The sequence below is a fragment of the Trichoderma breve genome, chromosome 3 (assembly GCF_028502605.1).
Source record: "Trichoderma breve strain T069 chromosome 3, whole genome shotgun sequence".
Lineage (NCBI taxonomy): Eukaryota > Fungi > Ascomycota > Sordariomycetes > Hypocreales > Hypocreaceae > Trichoderma > Trichoderma breve.
Genome location: NC_079234.1, coordinates 1,192,861 through 1,214,041, shown reverse-complemented (window position 1 = coordinate 1,214,041; position 21,181 = coordinate 1,192,861). Strand labels below are relative to the sequence as shown.

Here is a 21,181-nt window from a genome sequence, read left to right as displayed (position 1 = left end):
CCATGTGACCGTTCAGCCCGCGTACTTCCGGCGATGGCATCAAGTTCCTGCTAGGTTACCAAACTCTCTGCGTGATGGAGGCAAGAAAAGACAAAAAATCTGTCCTTTTCAATCCGAAAAGTGTCCTTTTGTACGGAGTAAAGACAAAATGCACGCATGATTGGTGTTGTGCAGTAGTAAATGCATGTAGTGCTAGGCAGCCTGATAGCCTATCGCCATTCATTTGGGAGCCCAGGATTTTTTGTAGTGTCCAAAGCAGCCAATTGAACTTCAACACCATCGCCAACATTCAAAAATCCCTTTGCCCAATTGCCATGTAATCCGCGTATTCCGATGGATCTTTTCGCAACAGGCTTCAATGCCTGGAACCAGCTTTCCATAGAGCAAAAGATCCTCACAGACGAGCCTCATGACCTCTTCGCCTTTACAAAAGTTCTTTCCGCAACAGCCATTGAACGGCCTGTCTCGCGCCTCACTTACACGATTAGTATATTCATCTCGATCAAATAACATATCATATCATCCCATCCCATCCCATCCCATCCCATCCCGACCACTGAATGCCAAGAAATCACATAATCCCCCAAACCCTCCGATTCGGAATCCCAATACTAACAAAAGGCCCTTCTGCAGTTCGACAAGATGGGCGCCTCATCGTCGCCGGCCTTGCCCCCGAGCCTCAGCATCTCGAGCAGCTCTACACGTCAGCCGAAAACACCTCCGGCCAAATCCTAACCATCGTCCAAGACAAGAATACCCACGACAGCAACAAGCTCGTCAAGTATTCGTCAGTATCATCCCTAGAACCTGACGCCATCTTCCCTTGCACCCCTCCAGCGACGCAAATCGCGGCCTTCAGCACCGGCTTCGTCATCCTCCACTCCAACGGCACCGTCTCTACCTTTGGCGACTCTCGTTTCGAAGCTTGTCTAGGAAGAGACATCGATCCGCCAAACCGGTAAGTAATACTAAGCTCCTCCCTCCTCCTTCCCCCAAAGCAGCCTCGCCGGCCGATTCCGGACCACCTTTTGTTCCAGGGCTGACCTGACCCCCTCCAAAAAAGACCGTCTGAAACTCCGGGCCCGGTACCCGATCTCCATGAAATCGCCTCGGCTGACGATCCCGTCAAATGCGTCACGGCTGGCGGAACCGCCGTTGCGGCTCTGACGACGAGCGGCAGCGTCTACGTATGGGGTTCTTCTAGTACTTCGTCGACGGCGTCAAAGGCATCAGACACTTCTCATCATCGTCATCATCGTCGAGGACATGCTTTCCAGCAACTCTCTGGCATGCCCAACTATACAGAAATCGACGACGGGAAAGACGTCGTGGATGTTGCTCTCGGAGAGTCACACGCCATCGCACTAACGGCGGATGGACTCATTTACGTCATCGGTGAGAATAACAATGGCCAGCTTGGGATTGGTAAGGTTACCGAGAGAGCAGAAGAATGGATCAATGTGCCCTTTAATGCTGCCGAGGGTTCTAAGATAGTAGGAGTGGCGGCTGGTCCGCGGGCATCCTTTATTCTAACTGCCAAGACATAGACAGAACCAACGATAACAGATTCTCGCCAGATCATGGTCAAGGTATAAGAGAGAAGCCACCTTGGCCTGATAATGCCAAAGCAAAGGCACATACTCTGGTGCGAATTGCATGACATACCTTTACAGTACACCACGGACGTCATAACTCTAAGCTTCAGCCTGATACTCATCATACTTCCCATCGCGCAGTATTGCCATGTGCCAAAATTCTTTTGTTTATTAAGCTTTATGCCTCATTATTGTACATCAAAGCCTGCGTCATCATCATACCGTGTATGGGCTCGTCTATCATAGACTTGACAAGTAATCCTCAATCTCCTGAGGAGTCAACTTTCTAAACCTGGGGCCCGTGGCACCCTCCACTCCCTCAACGCCCAGCAGGTGGTCAGCTGGGGGGCCAACAATGCCTAAGAAAGAAACACATGTTAGAATAAACATCATTTATTATAGAATCCTCTGCGAAAAAGAAAAGCAACATACCAATCTCGATGGAATCTCCACTCATTTCACCCTCAATGTTGTCCTTGAGCGTCAACAGAGCAATGTGGATGGCGTCTTCCAGCTCCAGCTCTTCCGAGTATCGCTTCTCCAAAAAGGTCTTGGCCTTGGTCGCACTCTTGCCAATGGCCGTGGCCTTCCAAGGGAAATAACTTCCAGTCGGGTCGACCTGGTACAGCATGGGGCCTCCCTTGTGGATGCCGCCAGTCTTTTTTGTCTTCTTCACCTCCTCGCCCTCCTTGGCCTCCGTCTCCTCCTCTTCGGGGTCGATGCCCTCGTCCCAGCCGGCAATCAGCATGCTGACACCGTATGGTCGGACACCAGCTGACTGGGTAGCCTCCTGCATGACTCTGGCCACGTCCTGCACAAGTATTCTGGTGGGAGGGTATTCGTTGTAGATGCGCTTGTAGCCTGTGTGGGAAACCTTGCGCGCTCGGTCGACTAGTACTCTGTAGTCGGGGCCCATGCCGGAGTAGACGGTGCCGATGTTGGGGGTGATGTGGCTAATCTTGGACAAGCTGCTCTGGTCGGCGAGAGGGGAAGACGACTTCTTTTCGGTAGCGAGGACGATGCCATTCGTAGCTGTGTATTTGCGCCATTAGCCAGCCTGTCATGCCATGCCATGCCTCCTCCAAGGGCAGTTCAGTTCAGTTCCAGCATACCTTTGATACCCAGAGCAGTGATACCCTGGTTGACCGCATTCAGAGCATACTCTGCGGGGCAGATTCTACATGTCAGCCTCGTTCCAAGTCATTCGAGCCATGGCATGCCATTCCATCGTCCAACTAATCGGTGCAATAGACTTGGCTGTCGAATCGAGAGGAGTGCGTACCGATTTGCACCAGCTTGCCGCTATCAAGAAGGGCCAGTTAGCAGAGGGGTCTTTTGGGGCTGGAGATGACATCAACCTGCGTACCTGGGCGAGAATGTTGTGAGGGAGAAGGAGTATCTGTCCGCCATGGCTGGATGCCTATCGATAGTCTACCGGGCTGATTGTTCTGCTTGTGTAAATCTGAATCTGCGGTGCTCCAATGCTTTGCTTTGCTTTGCTAGAGTGGAAGCTATTCTGAGCTGCTCGGCCATAATACAATCCCACCCAGCAGGCACACTGAGCTGCGCGTCAAGCTTGGGCCAGGCAGTTTGGCGGGCGGACTTTTCTTTTGCCGGGCTCCGGTGGGGAGCTCTCCCCTTGTCCCTTGTGCCTTATTCATCTCAGCTAAGCCCAAGAAGTAACTTGTACCACCAGACAGCTTTTTCCTTCGACAAATTTCCACCAGCAAAATATCACCGCTGCCACACAGCCGGAGAATTCGGCTAGCTGGGCTCCTCGGGATGTGACGCGCAAGGCGATGAAGTGGCCTCTTTTATTTCATCTATGTGAAGACTTGGCGCGTACCTTTTTTTCGGTTTCTTCCCCGCGTTGCTGCCTAGGTAACCAGAGAGTTTGCAAAACTCTGTATACCATGTGAAGCCACCACGATTTTTGACTTGCAAAGCTGTTTTGTTGTTTTACCAACTATTCCCTAAACGATAACCAGGCTCATACCCCTGTTGGCGCGTCAAGAGCTGATAATCAAGTTTGGGCATCACATTTTCTCGAGGTATCACAGCCAAGATGGAGTGGTTTGGAGAGAGGGCTAGGACCCCGTACCAAACGTCGGTCCACGAAAAGACATCCACCACCGCCTATCACGAGGAACAAACGGAACCTGACCATACGAGAGAGTATGCATCTTCGCATGCTCAACCGTCACCAGACACTACACACAGACACAGGCGATATAGGCCACGGACATGTCGCATTTGCCTGGATACCGTGGAGCCAAAGTATCCTGCCAACTCGTCCAAGTCGAGCAAGCCGATATACGTGTCTGACGACCCCGAGCTGGGAAGACTGCTGTCTCCTTGCAAGTGCAAGGGGTCGCAAAAATATGTCCACGAGGGATGCCTCAATTCTTGGCGACTCTCAAATCCGACAGTCAAGAGAAATTACTGGCAATGCCCGACGTGCAAATTCTCCTACCGGCTGGTCCGCCTTCATTGGGCCTCGATGCTAAGCAGCAAATGGGCTCAAGCTGGCCTGACATTGTTTATCCTTGTGGCGAGCATCTTCTTTTTGGGGTTCATGGCCGACCCAATCCTTAACCTCTGGGTCGATCCTTTCGGTACTGTCACTGATGCCGTTACAAGCGTCGTCACAGACATTGAGGCCATCAAGGAGCCCGACTGGGAACCACCGACGACCTGGGGCGAGCATTTTCTCAAGGGATTCTTCTCTCTCGGGCTGGTTGGCATTTTCAAATCCATGATTGCACTGTCACCGTGGCATTGGTGGAACCTGCGCAGCTTGACGGGAACCAGCAGACGCCAAGGGGGAAGGGCCAGAGTGGAAAACATCAGCCTCGTGTTTGTGATTATCGGAGCCTTTACTGCCCTCATGGGAATATGGAAAGGAGTCAAGAAGCTGAGTGAGCGCGTGCTGAAGAATGTGAGTGAGAGAGTCTTGGACGTCGGCGGAGACGACGGTGATGTTGATGACGATGAGGATATCCCGAATGGGAAGAAGGATTTATGATGACATTTTTTGCTCTCCTCTCACGACAATCTTGTACATTATGTTGTTTTTCATGTCGTTGCCCATCTGCACACTCTTAAGTTGCCTCGAACTCGCTCTTCCGTGTCAAGTCAACTAGTCTGCGTGCAAATAGCGACGCTCCTCCAGCGCCTTGAGCAGAGGCCGTCTTGGTCCTTTGCTCGCTGGCCTGGTGTGAGTTGCCGGTGCGATTTGCGCGCGTTGAAGATGCCCGTTTGGGTTTTGGAGACGTCGCCATTCCTCTGAGCATCTGTTCCGTACGCCTTCAGTACACCACCCTTGAGCAGCATCATTGGAACAGCCGGCACAACCACAATACATAATATGATGGATTTTGATCCCATTTTACTCTTCTTGAATTTAGTAATTACTAAACAGATTCATCACCCCTTGTCGTAAGATTTGTTTGAAAATGCCTGTGCTCATCGTAATCTGGAGCACATGTAGCATCCGTGCGGTACCTGCATATAAATCACAGGCCATTGTTACTCGGCAACAGCGCCGTTGTTATCGCAAATCAGCCCTATTGTGCTCGATAAGAAGTTGATAACACCTGAATAACATCTCCAGCTTGGTACTAGCCTCAATCAATGGCAAATCAGCTCAGCTCCGTATGCAGTAATACGAGAAAGGCGCAAGGATGGCTCGCCGTTTGCAATCCACGGACGATATTGGCTGGGCCGGCGATTCGTACTCCCGGCGCCGGGTCCAGCGCCTCGTGTTCCAAAGAAGGTACCCAAAAAAAAGACCCCTAGCCATTGAATGGCCACAAATGTCATAAGCATAAGGGATCGCCATCGCCTCACCGCGCGCGAACTGCCTTTCGCAGTGGCCCGTCTTTTGCTTTGCACTCATCGCCAGCCACTCGTTTGATTGATTAATTCTTTATCGAATCGTCTCGTTCGCTGCGGCCTTTCACGGAATCGCTTGGCTTCTGCTTATCGGCCGTCGCACAGCTGGCCTCAGGAACTCAGATCAGGAGAAGCACAAGCACTTGATCCTCCTAACCCGCTGCATCCCGCATCCTCCGTCTTCCAACCACGGCGCGATTTGCTGTTATCGACCCTTGCAGGACTTTGAGGAGACGAGAGAGGAGAGAGACGAACGAAGAGAGAAATTGAATTGGCCAAGTCGATACTGCTGAGCCCGCCCCAGCCATTCTTCAGCTCGTGCCGTTTTGGGGCAAAAGACAAACTCGCCCAGACGACAAGATGCATTTCGCATATCCTTCTCGCAAGAGCTCCAACCCGCCGCCCTTCCGGCCTCGATCCTCAAGGCTGCCTGGCCTGCGGAGGAGTCGCATCAAGACCATTGGCATTGGCCTGTTCGTCGTGTTTGCGGTACTTTGGTTCTTCTCCAACCCTCGAGTGCCGCGCCCCGATCATGAGCGCGTGCCTTCTGGCCAGCCGCCCGTCGTCGTTGTGACCGTCATCGACCCGACCCAGTATCCCAATTCCTATCTGAAGACGGTCAAGGAGAACCGCGAGCAGTATGCCGCCAAGCATGGTGGGTAGCCCCTCCTCACTCTTTCAGACCCTCAACTCGTCCATTGCTGACATGCAGGAATCACAGGATATGAAGCACTTGTGGTGAGAGCCTTCGACTACGACACCAAAGGAGCGCCGCAGAGCTGGTCCAAGCTCATGGCTATGCGACATGCGCTGGCCAAATTCCCCGAGTGCAAGTTCGTTTGGTACCTCGACCAGGACGCCTACATCATGGACGTAAACAAGTCATTGGAGGAGCATCTACTGGGACAGCGGAGGCTAGAGAGCCTGATGATCAAGAACTATCCCGTCGTGCCACCGGACAGCATCATCAAGACGTTCTCGCACCTGAGGGCAGACGAGGTCGATCTTGTTGTCAGCCAGGATACCTCGGGCTTGGTGGCCGGCAGCGTCGTGGTGAGGAACAGCCAATGGAGCAAGTTTTTCCTCGAGACGTGGATGGACCCTCTGTACCGAAGCTACAACTTCCAAAAGGCCGAGAGACACGCTCTGGTGAGTTTAGATATCAACTAAAGGCAGAGAAACACGGGAAGCAAAAGCTAATCTAGACTACAGGAGCACATTGTCCAATGGCACCCCACCATCCTCTCGAAGTTGGCGCTCGTGCCACAACGCATCCTCGGCCCTTACACGCGCACCGACAAAGGCGATGCCTACCAAGACGGCGACTTTGTCGTCATGTTCAACGGCTGCACCAAAGAGGGTGTCTTGAGCTGCGAGACCGAGTCGGCAACCTACTACCAGAAATGGAGCTCGGCGTTTAGGAGCTAGAAAGCGAGAGCGAAATAGAGGCTACTCAAATCTATTACTATCATGCGAAAGCGAGAAGGACGGATCGGGAGGCGACTTTTGGGCACATCAACAGAATGAAAGAAGAAAAAACAAGGGAAAAAAGAGAAAGATATAAAACGAACACTGGGAAAATATGGAGGGCGGGCGACGGCGGCGGCGGCGGCAAGGGCACAAAAAACACTTGCGTAATAACCGGCGTTCGTTCGGAGAGCATATATCTATCCTCTGGAGTCTATATCCACGGCGTTTATCTGGGTTGACAACGTTGTTGCGTCGTTGACGGCTTTTTTTTGGAAGTGGAATCGGCAAAAACTTGACATAGAGAAGGGGGCCAGCGAGTTGGAGTATCACAAAGACGAAGAAGAACGGCTCTTTGGAAGTATCACAGAGAACAAGGACGGCTATGCTTGGAAGTATTAAAAAGACGAGGACGGCTATACTTGGAACTTGGAAGTATTAAAGGGAGAGGGGGGACGGAAATATAAAGCAAAAGGGCACGCTTCTTTTTTTGTATTACGCTGATGAATTTATGTCTTTCTGTTCTTGTCTTGTGTCGAGTATAGTTGGCATTTGGGGAGGCAAAGTATTTTTTTTACTTTTTTATTTTTATCTTTCTGATAATTCATTTATATAATACTGCCTAGTAGGCTGCTTTGGGTATGAACAAGTGGGAGTGATAATTTGATGATGATGTGCTTGGCATGGAGGGACGTTATTGACTTGACGTTGATGGTCTGTCTGTAAGTGTAATATAGAGTCATACCAGACGTTTGCATTGCAATGAAATATTCATGACCAACTATTGCATTACGATACAATACGGCAGGCAAGGTATCCTATGAACATGGTACGCCAGTTCTCCGCTATCCTGTACACTAAGATCGAGTCTCAAATCACTATTCTCCAATATTTCGATGACACTGATGATACAGTAGAAGAGCAAGCTCACTTTCACGCCTGCACTATCAATCCTTGACAATGCGTTATTTTTAATACACCAATGGCAGCACAATTACTCCATCGTATCTTTCAAACTCCGGCCCCAACAACACAAAAATTCCCACAATCTCATGTCGTCCATCTTGCAATTCAATCATTTCCTCCGGTTCCGTCTCCGGATGCGCGGCGTCCGCGGGTTCACGCCCTCCACCCTCTTCCTCTCCCGGTTTAGCGCAGTTCCCCGCCCAGACATGTGAAGGTGCGCCCACTCGCCACGCTAACCCCCATCGAGATACCATCTGGCACCGTTGGAAGCATGTCATTGGCCCAGCGCATGTATTTTGTCTTTAGTTGTTGCAAGCCGAGGTGGCAGGCTGGCTCTTTCCCGGAAGCACGCATCATGTGTGGAATAGCTCGAACGGCTGTGGTTTTATCAGGTGGTGCCAGATACAAGTACTCTGCCGCAGTAGATTTGCAGTAATGGTACCTGTGTCTTAGGTAGCTCGTGTTAGTGGCAAGTTGCTTCAACTTTGTTGCTCAAGACAGCCAAAACTTGCCTCCTCCTCCATCTATCTGCTGCTGTTCCATTCATCATTTTCTCCTCTTTAAACAGGTGAAATGCTGGATTGGAGGAATTGACCTGCTGCTCCAGCGATTGCATGCGTCTGTGAGGAAGTCGACAAAAAAAAAAGAGAAGGAAAAAGAAAAAAGGACGACAAGGAAGAACAACCGCCACGATGCCAGGCAGCTCGCGCATTCCGCAGAGCCTCCGCGGCAGTCTGGAGAGCGTCAAGCGCCGGAAACAGGCGCTGTCGCTCAACATGCTCAATCTCGAACTGTGAGTCGGTCACTGTGCTGTGCTGAGCAGACCAATTGCATTGGATTGGATTGATTGTTCGCTGACGCTCTGCTTTACTCCCCCACGACAGCCTCAAAAACATCATCTTCTTCTACTTCGTCCTCCGGTGGACCCGGCGCCTGTGGTGGAAGCTCAAGGGCCGCGGCATCATCGGCGCCATCCTCGAGCTGTACCGCGACGTCGAACGAACCCTCTATGGCTACTTCCTGCGCGCTCCGGGCGTGCGCGGCCAGGTGCAGAAAAAGGTCAAGGAATCGCTCGACAAAATGTCCAACAAGCTGGTGCCGGCCGGCCAGACAAAGTACCTGTCGCTCCCCAAGGAGGGCTTGACGGACGAAGCCGTGCGCGCCGAGCTCGACTCGCTAGCAAACATGGATCACACCCGCTGGGAGGACGGCTACGTCTCTGGCGCCGTGTATCACGGCGAGGGCGACCTGCTGAAGCTGCAGACGGAGGCGTTTGGCAAGTTTACCGTGGCCAACCCCATCCACCCGGATGTTTTCCCGGGCGTGCGCAAGATGGAGGCTGAGATTGTGAGCATGGTGCTCAACCTGTTTCATGCCCCGGTTGGTGCTGCCGGCGTGACGACGTCGGGCGGCACCGAGAGTATCCTCATGGCCGTGCTGGCTGCGCGCCAAAGGGCTTACAACGAGCGTGGAGTTACGGAGCCAGAGATGTAAGTTATATGTGTTTGTTTGTTTCCCACACGTAACTCAACGTAACGTGTCAAAGTACACCGGGAGTGCAAACTACTAATACTGATGCTCAAAACTTTTATAGGATCCTGCCAGCTACTGCGCACACGGCTTTCCGCAAGGCCGGCGAGTACTTCAAGATCAAGATTCACTACGTAGACTGCCCTGCTCCCACGTATCAAGTAGACGTCCGCCGAGTGGCCCGCCTCATCAACCGCAACACGGTGCTGCTGGTAGGCTCCGCGCCCAACTTCCCCCACGGAATCATTGACGACATCTCGGCGCTGAGCAAGCTTGCGCTGCGCAAGAAGCTGTGCTTGCATGTGGACTGCTGCCTCGGCTCCTTTGTCATTGCCTGCCTCGACAAGGCGGGCTTTGAGACGCAGCCGTTCGACTTTCGTCTCAAGGGCGTCACCAGCATCAGCTGCGACACGCACAAGTACGGCTTCGCGCCCAAGGGCAGCTCGACGGTGCTTTACCGCTCTGCCGAGCTGCGGTCGTACCAGTACTTTGTCTCGCCCGACTGGGCCGGCGGCGTCTACGCCTCGCCTGGGCTGGCGGGATCACGGCCTGGAGCGCTGATAGCCGGTTGCTGGGCCAGCATGATGCGGCTGGGCGAGACGGGATACGTGGATGCCTGCGGCAAGATTGTGGGGGCGACCAAGAAGATTACCGAGGCGATTCAGAACGGCCCCGTGCTGAGCAGCGAGCTCGAGGTGCTCGGCAAGCCGCTCGTCTCGGTGGTGGCCTTTTCGGCCAAGAACCTGGATGTGTACGACATTGCCGACGGCATGTCATCCAAGGGCTGGCACCTCAACGCGCTGCAGAGCCCCCCGGCCATCCACGTAGCCGTGACGATGCCCATTGTCAAGGTGTGGGAGCGGCTGGTCAGCGACCTGGAGACGGTGGTGGAGGAGGAGCGCGAGAAGGAGAGGGTCCGGCTGGTGGAGGGCAAGGGGGCAAAGGGCAAGGCCATGGGCGACTCGGCTGCGCTGTACGGCGTGGCGGGATCGCTGCCGAACAAGGGGGTCGTGGTTGATCTGGCTACAGGGTTCCTCGATTTGCTGTACAAGGTATGATTGTGACTTGTCGTGCTGTAAGAGTTGTGCTTGTGTGCGTACGGAGTTTTTTATCTATTGATGGGTTGGTTACTGTATACTGCTTGTCTATCTGTAGCATGATTTGGGGGAATATCTCGAATCTGGCTGTCTCTCTCCTTTTTTGTATTCTCCATCTTACGTATCTTGACCCTCTCCATGGGACTGGGTTCTTATATGATGATGTGTTTTGGAATTCTTCACAAAGCAGCAGGCGGGAAACGGGAGAATGACTTACACCGGCCATGTCCATGCCGGGTTGTACGAACGGTGCCTACATCCTGCTAGACACAGACACATTACATTACATCCACAAAGCTTGGACAACATGCATGCGATGCGTTTCTCCAGTTCCAGTTCGATCGATTGATTCTCATCTGCATCTCCCACATCTGCAGGTATCCATTGAACAACCCCTTGGCCTCGCATCGCCCTGCCTCGCCTTGGACTCGCCGTACGAGTATAACCCACTTCACATGCATCTGTCTGCCATCTCATCCACATAATACAGCATCGTCGGGGTTAGGAAGAGGAGGGGAGGCAAACGAGCCCGTGTCCAATCAAAGCGGCACACAACAAGACAGCCTCACTTTTTCGACTCTCCTCGGATGTTGTCTGTCCCAGCTCCACTACAGCTTAGCTTCACCGCCCCTCTTTTTATTCGCTGGCCTTGTTGTCTTGTCTTGTCTCGCGAGAGTGTTGATCCGATGCTTGTATTATTTGTCATGGGAGAGCCTGCGTGACTGATTTGTTCGGCTTGTTGGCAAACAAACGATGGTTTAAGCCGGCGTGATGGCTTGCAGCTTTGGTTCTTGTTGGCCTCCTTGCTCCTTGCAGGGCGAACGGGATGCATGAACTGTACTATACGAATGCGAGTAGTTTTTCGCCCCCCTTCTTTGGTCCTGCATTATGCCTGCATTCATGTTCTGGTGATGTGCATGTCCCATCCAATCTTATGTATGGTCTACAGCTACTATGGGCAATTAAGAGAGCATATCGGCATTTGTTGGCTGGTCCACGTAGTCGTACATGCAACATCCAGGGAAGTTCATACCATAACTAGCATTAGCATCACTTATCTTACATACATAGAACACAAGGACAATCTCGACACGGCAACGATGCACGCATTAGAACGAAAGATTACGGCGGCATGCTCCTGGGTGGTGCATCGGCCCGGGCGAACGAACGAACGATGGGAAAAGGGGATGGAAAGCGGCAAGCGGGTGGCTGCACCGCCGATGCCCGAAAGGAACGACGGACGATGGCGAAGCGGTCCTACATACGTGGTCGCCTGAGGACGAGGCGATCGGCAAAAGCAAAAGAAAGGGAGGCAAAAAGAGGGCTGATGTGAAATGGAACGAAGGCGAAGTTTGGGCTACTGTAGTTGATAAATGGGTGTTCTTTTTGGGTTTGGTTTGGGTTGACAAGTGGCTAGCTGAGGAGGGAAAAAGATGTGCAAAAGATATCCAAGGATGACGGGGGTTGTGATGATGCCGTGTAAGTGGTCTGTCTGTCTGTCCCTCTATCTGTCTCTCCGTCTAGCCGGCTGTCTGGTTATCTATCTGACTGCATCACGGCACTGCACTGTAAGAGTTATGCAGGGCATAGCACAGCGCATTCATGCAATTGATGTGCATTGGTATGCATTGATGCTGCTAAACGGCATCATCCGTCCAATTCGTGCGCAATGATGCCAATGTGCTGAATACGGGACGTCAACATGGGGAGGCCCATCACAGACTAAGCCCGTCTTATACAGGCGCCGTCTCTGCCAAAAAGTGCCAAAACAAGGCAACAAACCACCGTCATGACGACATTCGTCCCCAAACCAGCCAAACCCTTGTCATGCTCATTCTCTCACCGTCCGTACCCAAAGCCCAAAAGGCCACTAGACTACGGTAGAAAAATACCCGAACGGAAACAACCACGGCCTGATAGCAGGGAGCCCTTCGTACTCGTGATAGTATGTAATAGGAATAGGAACTTGCCCGGCTGACTGACTGACTTACTTCATTGTTACACCGGCTGCATTTTCCACCAGCTAAAAACAGGGTGCTGGGCTCATATTGGGAGCTAGTGCTGGGCCTCTGCTCTGCTTGGACTGAACGAGGACGCTTGGACGCTCTCAGCAGGGGGGAAGAGGAGAGGGACTGAGGGAGAGGGGGCCAAGAGCAAGCCAAGTAGTGGTGAGGCTTGCAGATGTGGCGAGGGCCTTGAGTGGACGGGACACGCAGCTATTCCCGTTCTCGCTACTGGGCTCTGGATTACAGCACGGGATTGTGTGTGTTTTCTTCTCTTATGCGAGGAGAAGGAGGAGGAGGCAGCAATTGGAGGGGGAAATCCCGGCTATCCCTCTCTCTCTTTGTGCCGTGCCGTGTGCTGAGCTGTTGCTGAGCTGTGTTGTGTTGTGTTGTGTTGCTGCTGTGATGCTTACTTGCCTTACAGCTGTGTTGTGTTGTGTCTCCCTCACTTACACGCGTCGACTCACATCCGCAGGTACCTACATACATGGATATCAGATACTACAGCTCAGCCCGCTCCATGGTCTGATCTGATATAACACACAGCAAATATCATGTACCTACAGAACAGTCCACGTCCATCCAAGCACTGCACATAATCCTGCCCTGAAACAAGTCCCCAGCATTGATCCTATCAAACCCCATCAATCCGCACTCTCCACCTGACTCATCAAGCATTTCTCGTCACTTACATCACCTCACATGCACCTCAGCCCAACTCCCGCCACGAAGCAGCCCAACCAACCCAGATCCTCCACGCATCACGTTTCAAAAGCCCATGATGCAAATCTCTGGGTCCCTCCAAGCCCCCCTACCGTTCCCACCCCTGTCTCACCCAAAGAAAAGGCAAAGACAGAAAAAAAGGCAACCTCGAAAAGCAACGGGGAGAAAAAAAAAAGGCGTATCGCCGCGTTGCCAGAAACAGGCCCACCCCTGTAACACCCTGCTGTAGCCAACCCTGCTTCCTTGTATGCTTGTCCCCATCCGCTGCTGCTCTTGTGTCTATTCTTTTTTGGGATTATTCGCCTCAAACCCTTGCTTGTGCTTGTTCCTTTTACCTGTCTCAATACGGGAAAATAACAACCCAAGCCTGGGGACCACGTATGTCGAGCGAAACCCAAGTGGCCAAAGCACCAAACCGGGTTCTCTGTCCACTTGTTCCATTCCCCCCCAATGCCAGGGGTGTCCAGTAGCAGCAGGAGATAGCATTACAGTACAGGCGTCGGTTTTTCGCGCCGAGTGGACAAATGGGAACGACCAAGCAAAAAATAGCCGTAGTCTTTCTTGTATGAGAGGCCCGCGATGTCATCATGTTGTGCCTCCCTCGTCCTTGTTGCCGCCTTGGATTTCGTTCCCCCTCCACCAACGCTTTTTTTTCTTCTTTTCACTGCCCCTTTCCGTTGAGGACCCTGATCTGATTTTTTTTGACACTTCATCAATTTCATATAATTTCCCGTTGTCCCTTCCACACACACCCCTTTGTGCTTGTGCTTGTGTTTGTGCATCCCCGTGCCTTTTTGTGTAAGCCTCAGAGCTGAAATACTCATAACCTCACAACCTTCCCTCTCAAAACCTGTCAATCATCTCTCATCTCTCACAAGCCAAAAACACGCAACACAACTCTTTTGCCTCTTAATACGCTGTGTTCCTCCTCTTCATCTTGCCACTTCCTCGCCATCTCACAGACTCTTCTCACACCTCAACAACCTTACGATAAACAACATCAACCAACCGGCATCACACGATAAACCGGAGACATAAAATCTACCTTTCCCGGGCTCGGTAACCCCAATTGCTGTTGTGGACGTACGTGCCAAAGGAGAATTTTTATAAAAAAAATCTGCCGTGTTGCCGTTAAACAATGACTGCCGAGACCACCGTCTTACACGGCCATCTGCCGTCGGCACACGGAAACACAGCCTCGTCAACGCTGCGCAGCGGTGACGAGACGCTCGACAGTGCATCCATGCCCTCGAGCTCATCACGGCATCGAAGAGACAGAGACAGCCGTCGCGAGAAAGATAAAGACGATGCCTCCCGGAGAGGACACTCGTCAAGGTCGTCGTCTTCGTCGTTTCCATACAGGGATATCATCAAGTCTGTGCTGTCACACGTCATGACCAAGGCCGAGACTCCGTCTTCACCTTCACAGAGCGACATGAAGGAGAAGCAGGTCGAAGATGTCGTGAGGGGACTTGCTATGGAAGAGTGGAATTCGCGGTGGTTGGATGAGTTGGTGGCTAAGGTCAAGGGAGAACGTAAGTGAAAACCCTCTTCTTATGAGATTGTTGTGAGAGTCATGTTCGATATTCTGACAATTATATAGTCAATGATGGGACAGACCATGGCGACGATGCCTCAGTCTCAGATGACAGCCACCACACATCAACATCCCCATCCGACGAGTCTTCGTCAAAAGAGGATATGAAGCGCTATCAGCCCACAGTAGAAGACTACCCCGAAGACGAAGACGAACCATCAGATTTCGAGTACGGCTTCACCCCAACAGTCTCCATCGACGACACCCAACCTCTCACCCGCACTGAATCCCAACTCTCCAACTCCTCCGATGACTCTTCCTCATCCTCTTCATCCAAAGACTCCCTCCCCACCCCTCCAAGCTCCGTCTCATCAGACTCTCCCACCCCGCGTCCAACCGTCCGCTTCGCAGAGAAGCAGCCGCCCGTCATCCACTATGAGGTCGTCACCGAGCCTCCTGAACCCGAACCTGAGCTGGAACCTGAGCCGGAGCTGCATCGGACTCACTCCCTGCCTACGCACTTGAGGGGTCCTGCGCCTGAGAGACAGGGGCCCTCATGGGCGTTGCTGTTTAATGAGAGGGATGAGCCGACGCCTGCTTTGGGCCGGTTCCTCCGCGGCCTGGCAAACCACATTGTAAGCCATTGACACTTCGCCCCCTTTTCGTTGTCCATGATGTTAACACAGGTGATCCTGTAGATTGCCGAGTACTCTCCAACAGACTCCCTCGTCATCACCCCTGACAAGCTGTTGAAGTTTTACTCCCGCTACAAGCTCGACAACGAATTCTTTCCCTTCCAACGTACGTCGTCCTCAACCCCCTATCCTCACACTCCTCATCTCAACTAACTCTTCTCTCAGGCGTCTTCGACACCCGCTACCACAAATCCCTCCGCGGCATCTCCTTCCTCTTCTCCGACCTCCGCTGCGAGCACCATCTCGTTCAACCCACCATCGACTCCAAACCTTGCATCCCGGCCCTCACCCCCGCCGGCTTCCAGGACTGGATGACCCTCATGATCCGCGCCTTTCCCGACCGCGAGGCCAAACGCCTCGACCTCGTCCTCGCGGACATTCCCCTCATCGCAGACGACAGGCACCAGCGTCTTCCCGCCGCGGAGAGACTTTTGCCTCGGGAGCTTCCCCGGGAGCTGTTCCCCGAACGAGGCCATCCTAGGGTGTTTGATCTGCTTGCCTCGTCGTTTGCAGAGTGGAACACTATTACTGCTGTCATCGTGCCCCCTGAGGCCGTTGCTTCTTCTTCTTCTGCTGCTGCTGCTGCTCATCCTCCGCTCCACGCATATTCCCCCAGCATTCCCTCCTCCATCCACCAACTCCCTCCCGCAGCAAGCAAGGCCCTCAAAGAAGACACTCGCCGCCACAAAGACGCCTCCTACATCCTCGACCAGACCCGTCTCCGCCCATCTTCACTAATATACCCATCCTCCCCCGCCTCCCCAACATCCTCCTTCTCAACCGTCTCCTCCGCAGCCCCTGTGGACGTAAAGCCCGCGCACGACCAGCAATCAACCTCCTCCTCCTCCTCTGGCTCATCATCGTCCTCCAAGCACCGCTCCTCTCGTTCGCGCGATAGAGAGTCCCGCCATCGCACCTCAGAAAGGTCCTCTCGCCGGTCGGAGAGGGAGAGGTCTCCAAGGCGGCATCACAAGAGTCGGCGGTATAGAGCCTCGAGCCCCGACTCGACGGAGGGGCGGTATGCTTCTGGTAGAGGCGATGAGAGACGAAGAGAGAGAGAAAGAAGGGGAAGCAACTAATTATTTATATTATTATTATTTCCCTTTGTTATGAAGAAACGCATGAAGCGAGATGATATTATGGAAAGGGGGAGAAAGGGGGGAAGAAGCGACATGAATAGCCTGGTAATTAATGACAGGCGAGTGTGTGTAAGAGAGATTGATCAGTCACAAACATTAGGTTTCTCACGGACGGCTCAAAGATTGAAATAAGCATCCAAATAGCCATGGTCTTATTCACTTAGTTAGATAGGTATAATTAGTTAAAAACGTAAAAAAAAACAATATGAAAATTCAACTAGAAATTTCCGAGGTTCGGATACTCTAAAGCTGCTTCTTTCTCCCCCTGTTTTTGACCATTGTCATCTCCTCTACTAAACATCTCCATCTTTTTCTCAGCAGCGGAATCTCATAAAGCACGACGTTATTAAATTTCTCATTCATCCTCCTTCCCTTGCCTCTCTACCCAAAATAAAGACAAAGTTCACAAAAAGAATCCTCAGCAAATATGTGTGGATGTGTAATATGTAAAAAACGACTTATAAAACCGCCACAAAAAAAGAATAAAAGAATAAGAAAATTTCATATTCTGCCCGCAGACACAAACACTTTGTTGATGCGTAGCCCATGTGTAATAATAAAGAAAAAGAGAAAAAGACCAAAAAGCACGCCGCACTAGATACAAAAATAAAAATGATAATACGGGGAAGAGAAAAAAAAAAGCAAAAACGACCTTGGGAATAAACAGCCTTGCGCCCATCACTATGCCTGCCCAGTTTGTGCTACTTTTTATCAAGCCAAGGAAACGCTCACCATGGCTACTAATAGTACAGCCAAGGTGAGCCTCCCTCAACAAGAAAGGATTGTAGAGATAGTAATAAGAAAATAATAGAGATGTAAGAAATCTCACTAATCGCTCCAAAGGAAAAGTCGATCTTGAGTAGTTGAAGCAAGAAAAGAAGAAGAAACGAAGGACGGCGTATCGAGATATCGCTCGTGTGACAGTTTTTGTTGTGTTTCATTCGTAAACTTAGACTCCCATCGATTTGCATTCTTTCGGGGAGATATCCGCAAATAAAAAAAGAGAATGGATCAAAGAATGGATCGCAATTCAATCAGTCTGTATGCTCGTAGTATGCTCGCTCGCTTTGCTTGGGCCACGGGGTAAATGCGTTGATGCCCAGTCGAAAAGATGGGGCATTCATTGTGTTTGTTTTTTTTTGGTTTGTGTCAACTTTCCCTGCACAAAAGAAGAAAAAATAGACAGGGGAAATAATCAATCGGTCAAGGCAAAAATAGATGCGTGAACCAGAAAGGAAAGAAAAAGGTTTCGTGAATCATGGCGTAGTTGGAAAGCGCCGTCGTTTCCCCCGTGTATCATTCCGTTTCATCCAATAAAACACCGTTGCCGTGCATATCGTCGTAAAAATTCCTCCTCGACATCGTTTATCCCGTAATGCTCCTATGGCGGGCGACTCCAGTCCCACCGGCAGCCGCGGCAGTGGTTTAATAAAAAATCATGCTCACGCGGTCGTCGGCGTTGGTCATCTCGCTGATCTCGCTGACGAAGAGGCAGCTATTGAAGAATCGTAACCCAAGTAGCTAACCATATTAGATCGCATGGCGCGCTTCTTCTTAATAGCCCTATAGCCTTCTTTGAAGACGGCAAAGCATCGCTGCAGTTCTTTGTCTGGGTGTGGTGGCAGCTGAATCTCGACTGCTTTGAGGCAGACGCGGAGATGTGTCAGTTCGGCATCATTCTCTTGCAGCTCTTCTTCCCTGTCGAGGTGTAAGCAAACGGGTGCAAGAAAGTGATGGAAGGGGTTCGCAATCATTGAAAAATGAGAGGGAGGATGAGAATGGAAGAAACCACTTACAAATACTGGATGCGGTTCTGGAGAAAAATGATGCGTTGGGCAGCCTGCTCAGCACGATCCACTAACAGCCTATGAATGTGCTGCACAAAATGTCTGTTAGCGATACCATGCAGATGAATTGAATGAGATGATTCGTAATGACGATTATGAAATGTAAAAAGATGAAAATAAAAATAAAAATAAAATAAAGTGAAATGAGAAAAGGCAACTCACTTCCGACTCTTCTTGGCGGGCTTTGAGATTGGTGACGGTGTTTTCCAGCTCTTCATTCAGCTTGACCAACTCGCCAATGATCTTGTTGGCTTGCACCGCCGTCATTCCCTTCTTGGGCGGGGGAGCATCCTCCTCATCCGATTCATCGTGACGCATCATGGGGGATGAGGGAGTGGGGGACAATTGGTCGGCGAAGCGGGTTCGGAACAGAGACGACGGTGAGCTGAAAATGGCGCTGCCGTCCATGTCACTGTGCCTGTTCTTGCGGACAGGCGTCTCCAGACTCAGCGGACGGGTCTTTCGCGACAGCGGCGGGCTCCCATAGACACTCGGGCTGATGCCGCCGCCCAGGGCCTGCTCAATTTGATTGACTTGGCTGTCGAGCGCGACCAGCTCCTCCATGCTGTCGCCGTACGTCAGGCGCTGGGCGAGCATGCTCAAGCGCCTAGCCAGCTCCAGCTTGCCGGCCCTAATGTCGCCTCCGTCACGGCTGCGAGTAAAGTCGACCTCCCTTCGCAGGGGGCTCAGCACGCTGCTTCCCGCCGAAAACCCGTAGCTGGAGGAGCCGACGCTGGGGCTGGACCGCATGAGCGGCGGCGGCGTCTCGGATCCGGCGAGGCTTTCTCGCCTGGTGGTGCTGCTGGTGGTGCGGGTGCTCTGGCTGCTGATTCTGCGATTCAATCCGCTGGGGCTGGAGCGATTGCTGGAGGAGCGTCGCCGCATGGCCTCGAGGCCGGTGGGCTTGTCGTCGTCGTTGTCCCGTCGACCCATTGCGATGGTGGTTGTGGTGATGAATTGGCTGTGGTGGTGTGGTGCGATGACTCTCTCTCTCTGGTGACTGACTTGACTCTCGAGATTGGACTTGCTCGACTCTGCCGTCCCAACGACGCCCGAAAACACGATCAAAAATGGAAAATGCGAGAGGAGAAAGGGGATATTCAATCAAGCGGCAAAACCCACGTCCTGCTGTCTGTCTTTGCTGTCTGTCGGTGTCCCGCGCTGTCGAAAAGCCCCCTCTCCTTGTTTTTTTCTGTCTTCCTTAATTGTCGGCGCTCCCCTCGGCACGCGTCACCGGGACGCCAGACGGGCGCAGGTGCAGAAACTGGTCGGAATCGAGGGGCGCGGCGGTGGACGATGGCGATGAGGATGAGGATGAAAAGCCCATTGGCAATGCCCAAAAGTTGGCGGTTCGGTGACTACCTTACCCTTAGCCTCTCCCTTATTATGGAAGAGTGGCAGCAGGATTTTTGGGGGACGAGTTTGGCTGGCATTGGCTGGTGCAGTGCAGGTACCTGAGCGGCAGTAATACAGTACAGCGGTGCGAGTCCAGTTCCAGCAGTTGTCAGCGCCTGGGCTGTTGTGGTGGGCGGATCAATGGGGCCCCGTAGCTCCGAGCACAACACCAACCCTTGGAACACGACAAACTTTGGCCGGGATTTGACAAGTCATCACTCCATGTTTTTGTGTGTGTTACTTTGCTCTTAGTCCCAGTCTTAGGTTTTCCCCGGCCGAACCCAAAGCCAAATTAATTAAGCTGCGCTGCCAGGTTTCGCGCTCGGACTGGTTCGTAACCGGTTCGCACCGCCACTCGCGCCACACGTCGGACGATGAGAGGCCAGCTCGAGGCGCTTTTATAATCGCGCATTAGACGGCGAAGTCGTGGGTGTGGCCGTGATTTGATCCAATGCAGTGCCTGGGCTGGACTGGACTGGAGATGCTCGGCTCGGCCATTGGCAGGCTGCTTCTGCTTCATAAGCAACATGATGACGCTTTGGTTGGACCGATACCGTGCAGAGGCAGAGACAAGAGGCAGCCATGTGACGTTTGCATGCATTGCATTAAAGCAGCGCCTTGGACGTGTCTGTATGTTGGCGTAAGACTGATGCTGCTGCTGATGATGTGCTGGTGAAGAATCACCGGCTTTATAACGACGGATGAAGCACAATGGCAGAAAAGAGATTGAAGAGAGAAAACAGAAAAAAGGAGAAGCGTGAATGGAAAAAGAAGATGACGGAAAAGACTAAGAAAATCAATAGGCACCAGCACGCCGTCCCTCTGATCTGCCCGCCACCCTATTTTCTTCTTCTCTACCTCTACATGTACCTTCTTCGCCTCTACGCTTGCCGGGTTCCCCTCAAGAGGCGTCTTTTGCGGCCTGGGAAAAGCACCAGCATTGACATTATCGTGGCCTTGGGTACAAGGTCGATACATGATACATGATACGTGATGCTTACATGTACTCGCAGACACAACAAGCACACACACAGACACACACACAAACGCGCGAGGCCATTAGAAATCCGGTCTGCAAAGGCTGGCCGCCCCTGACTGGACGAGGCGAGCCGCTCGCCCAAGCCACCATGCAGTCCATCAGCCATTCATCGCGATGCCATGCGAGGGGCTTAGTGCCCGTGTGTGCCATTAATTGGTTCAAGATTGCGGAAATCATGGCTGATGGTATTACTCTGTACCTTTTCCCTGCCTTGCTCGTATCGGCAGCAGCTGTCTTATGAGTTGTATGAGTTG

General features: G+C 52.1%; 7 protein-coding genes across 7 annotated transcripts; 5 read left to right on the top strand and 2 right to left on the bottom strand.

Annotated features, from left to right (window-relative positions):
- Positions 1 to 333: 333 nt before the first annotated feature.
- T069G_04793 (regulator of chromosome condensation (RCC1) repeat domain-containing protein) lies at positions 334 to 1,547 on the top strand (the record flags this gene model as incomplete). The annotated part of the gene is made up of 3 exons (XM_056172003.1): positions 334 to 487; positions 634 to 958; positions 1,064 to 1,547. 3 exons carry the CDS (start codon positions 334 to 336, stop codon positions 1,545 to 1,547), a joined length of 963 nt encoding a protein of 320 aa, XP_056028861.1.
- Positions 1,548 to 1,835: 288 nt separating this feature from the next.
- T069G_04792 (proteasome subunit domain-containing protein) lies at positions 1,836 to 3,005 on the bottom strand (the record flags this gene model as incomplete). Its single annotated transcript, XM_056172002.1, has 5 exons — positions 1,836 to 1,954; positions 2,028 to 2,627; positions 2,708 to 2,758; positions 2,878 to 2,897; positions 2,962 to 3,005. The coding sequence occupies 5 exons, from the start codon at positions 3,003 to 3,005 to the stop codon at positions 1,836 to 1,838; spliced, it is 834 nt and encodes a 277-aa protein (XP_056028860.1).
- Positions 3,006 to 3,660: 655 nt separating this feature from the next.
- Positions 3,661 to 4,620, top strand: T069G_04791 (RING-variant domain-containing protein; the record flags this gene model as incomplete). Its single annotated transcript, XM_056172001.1, has 1 exon — positions 3,661 to 4,620. One exon carries the CDS (start codon positions 3,661 to 3,663, stop codon positions 4,618 to 4,620), a length of 960 nt encoding a protein of 319 aa, XP_056028859.1.
- A 1,229-nt stretch (positions 4,621 to 5,849) lies between these two features.
- Positions 5,850 to 6,917, top strand: T069G_04790 (galactosyl transferase GMA12/MNN10 family domain-containing protein; the record flags this gene model as incomplete). The annotated part of the gene is made up of 3 exons (XM_056172000.1): positions 5,850 to 6,144; positions 6,211 to 6,638; positions 6,702 to 6,917. 3 exons carry the CDS (start codon positions 5,850 to 5,852, stop codon positions 6,915 to 6,917), a joined length of 939 nt encoding a protein of 312 aa, XP_056028858.1.
- Positions 6,918 to 8,614: 1,697 nt separating this feature from the next.
- Positions 8,615 to 10,510, top strand: T069G_04789 (pyridoxal-dependent decarboxylase conserved domain-containing protein; the record flags this gene model as incomplete). The annotated part of the gene is made up of 3 exons (XM_056171999.1): positions 8,615 to 8,715; positions 8,807 to 9,412; positions 9,517 to 10,510. The coding sequence occupies 3 exons, from the start codon at positions 8,615 to 8,617 to the stop codon at positions 10,508 to 10,510; spliced, it is 1,701 nt and encodes a 566-aa protein (XP_056028857.1).
- A 3,903-nt stretch (positions 10,511 to 14,413) lies between these two features.
- On the top strand, positions 14,414 to 16,586 carry T069G_04788 (uncharacterized protein; the record flags this gene model as incomplete). The annotated part of the gene is made up of 4 exons (XM_056171998.1): positions 14,414 to 14,810; positions 14,879 to 15,447; positions 15,511 to 15,613; positions 15,673 to 16,586. 4 exons carry the CDS (start codon positions 14,414 to 14,416, stop codon positions 16,584 to 16,586), a joined length of 1,983 nt encoding a protein of 660 aa, XP_056028856.1.
- Positions 16,587 to 18,109: 1,523 nt separating this feature from the next.
- Positions 18,110 to 19,426, bottom strand: T069G_04787 (uncharacterized protein; the record flags this gene model as incomplete). Its single annotated transcript, XM_056171997.1, has 3 exons — positions 18,110 to 18,344; positions 18,443 to 18,522; positions 18,656 to 19,426. 3 exons carry the CDS (start codon positions 19,424 to 19,426, stop codon positions 18,110 to 18,112), a joined length of 1,086 nt encoding a protein of 361 aa, XP_056028855.1.
- Between the last annotated feature and the right edge of the window lie 1,755 nt (positions 19,427 to 21,181).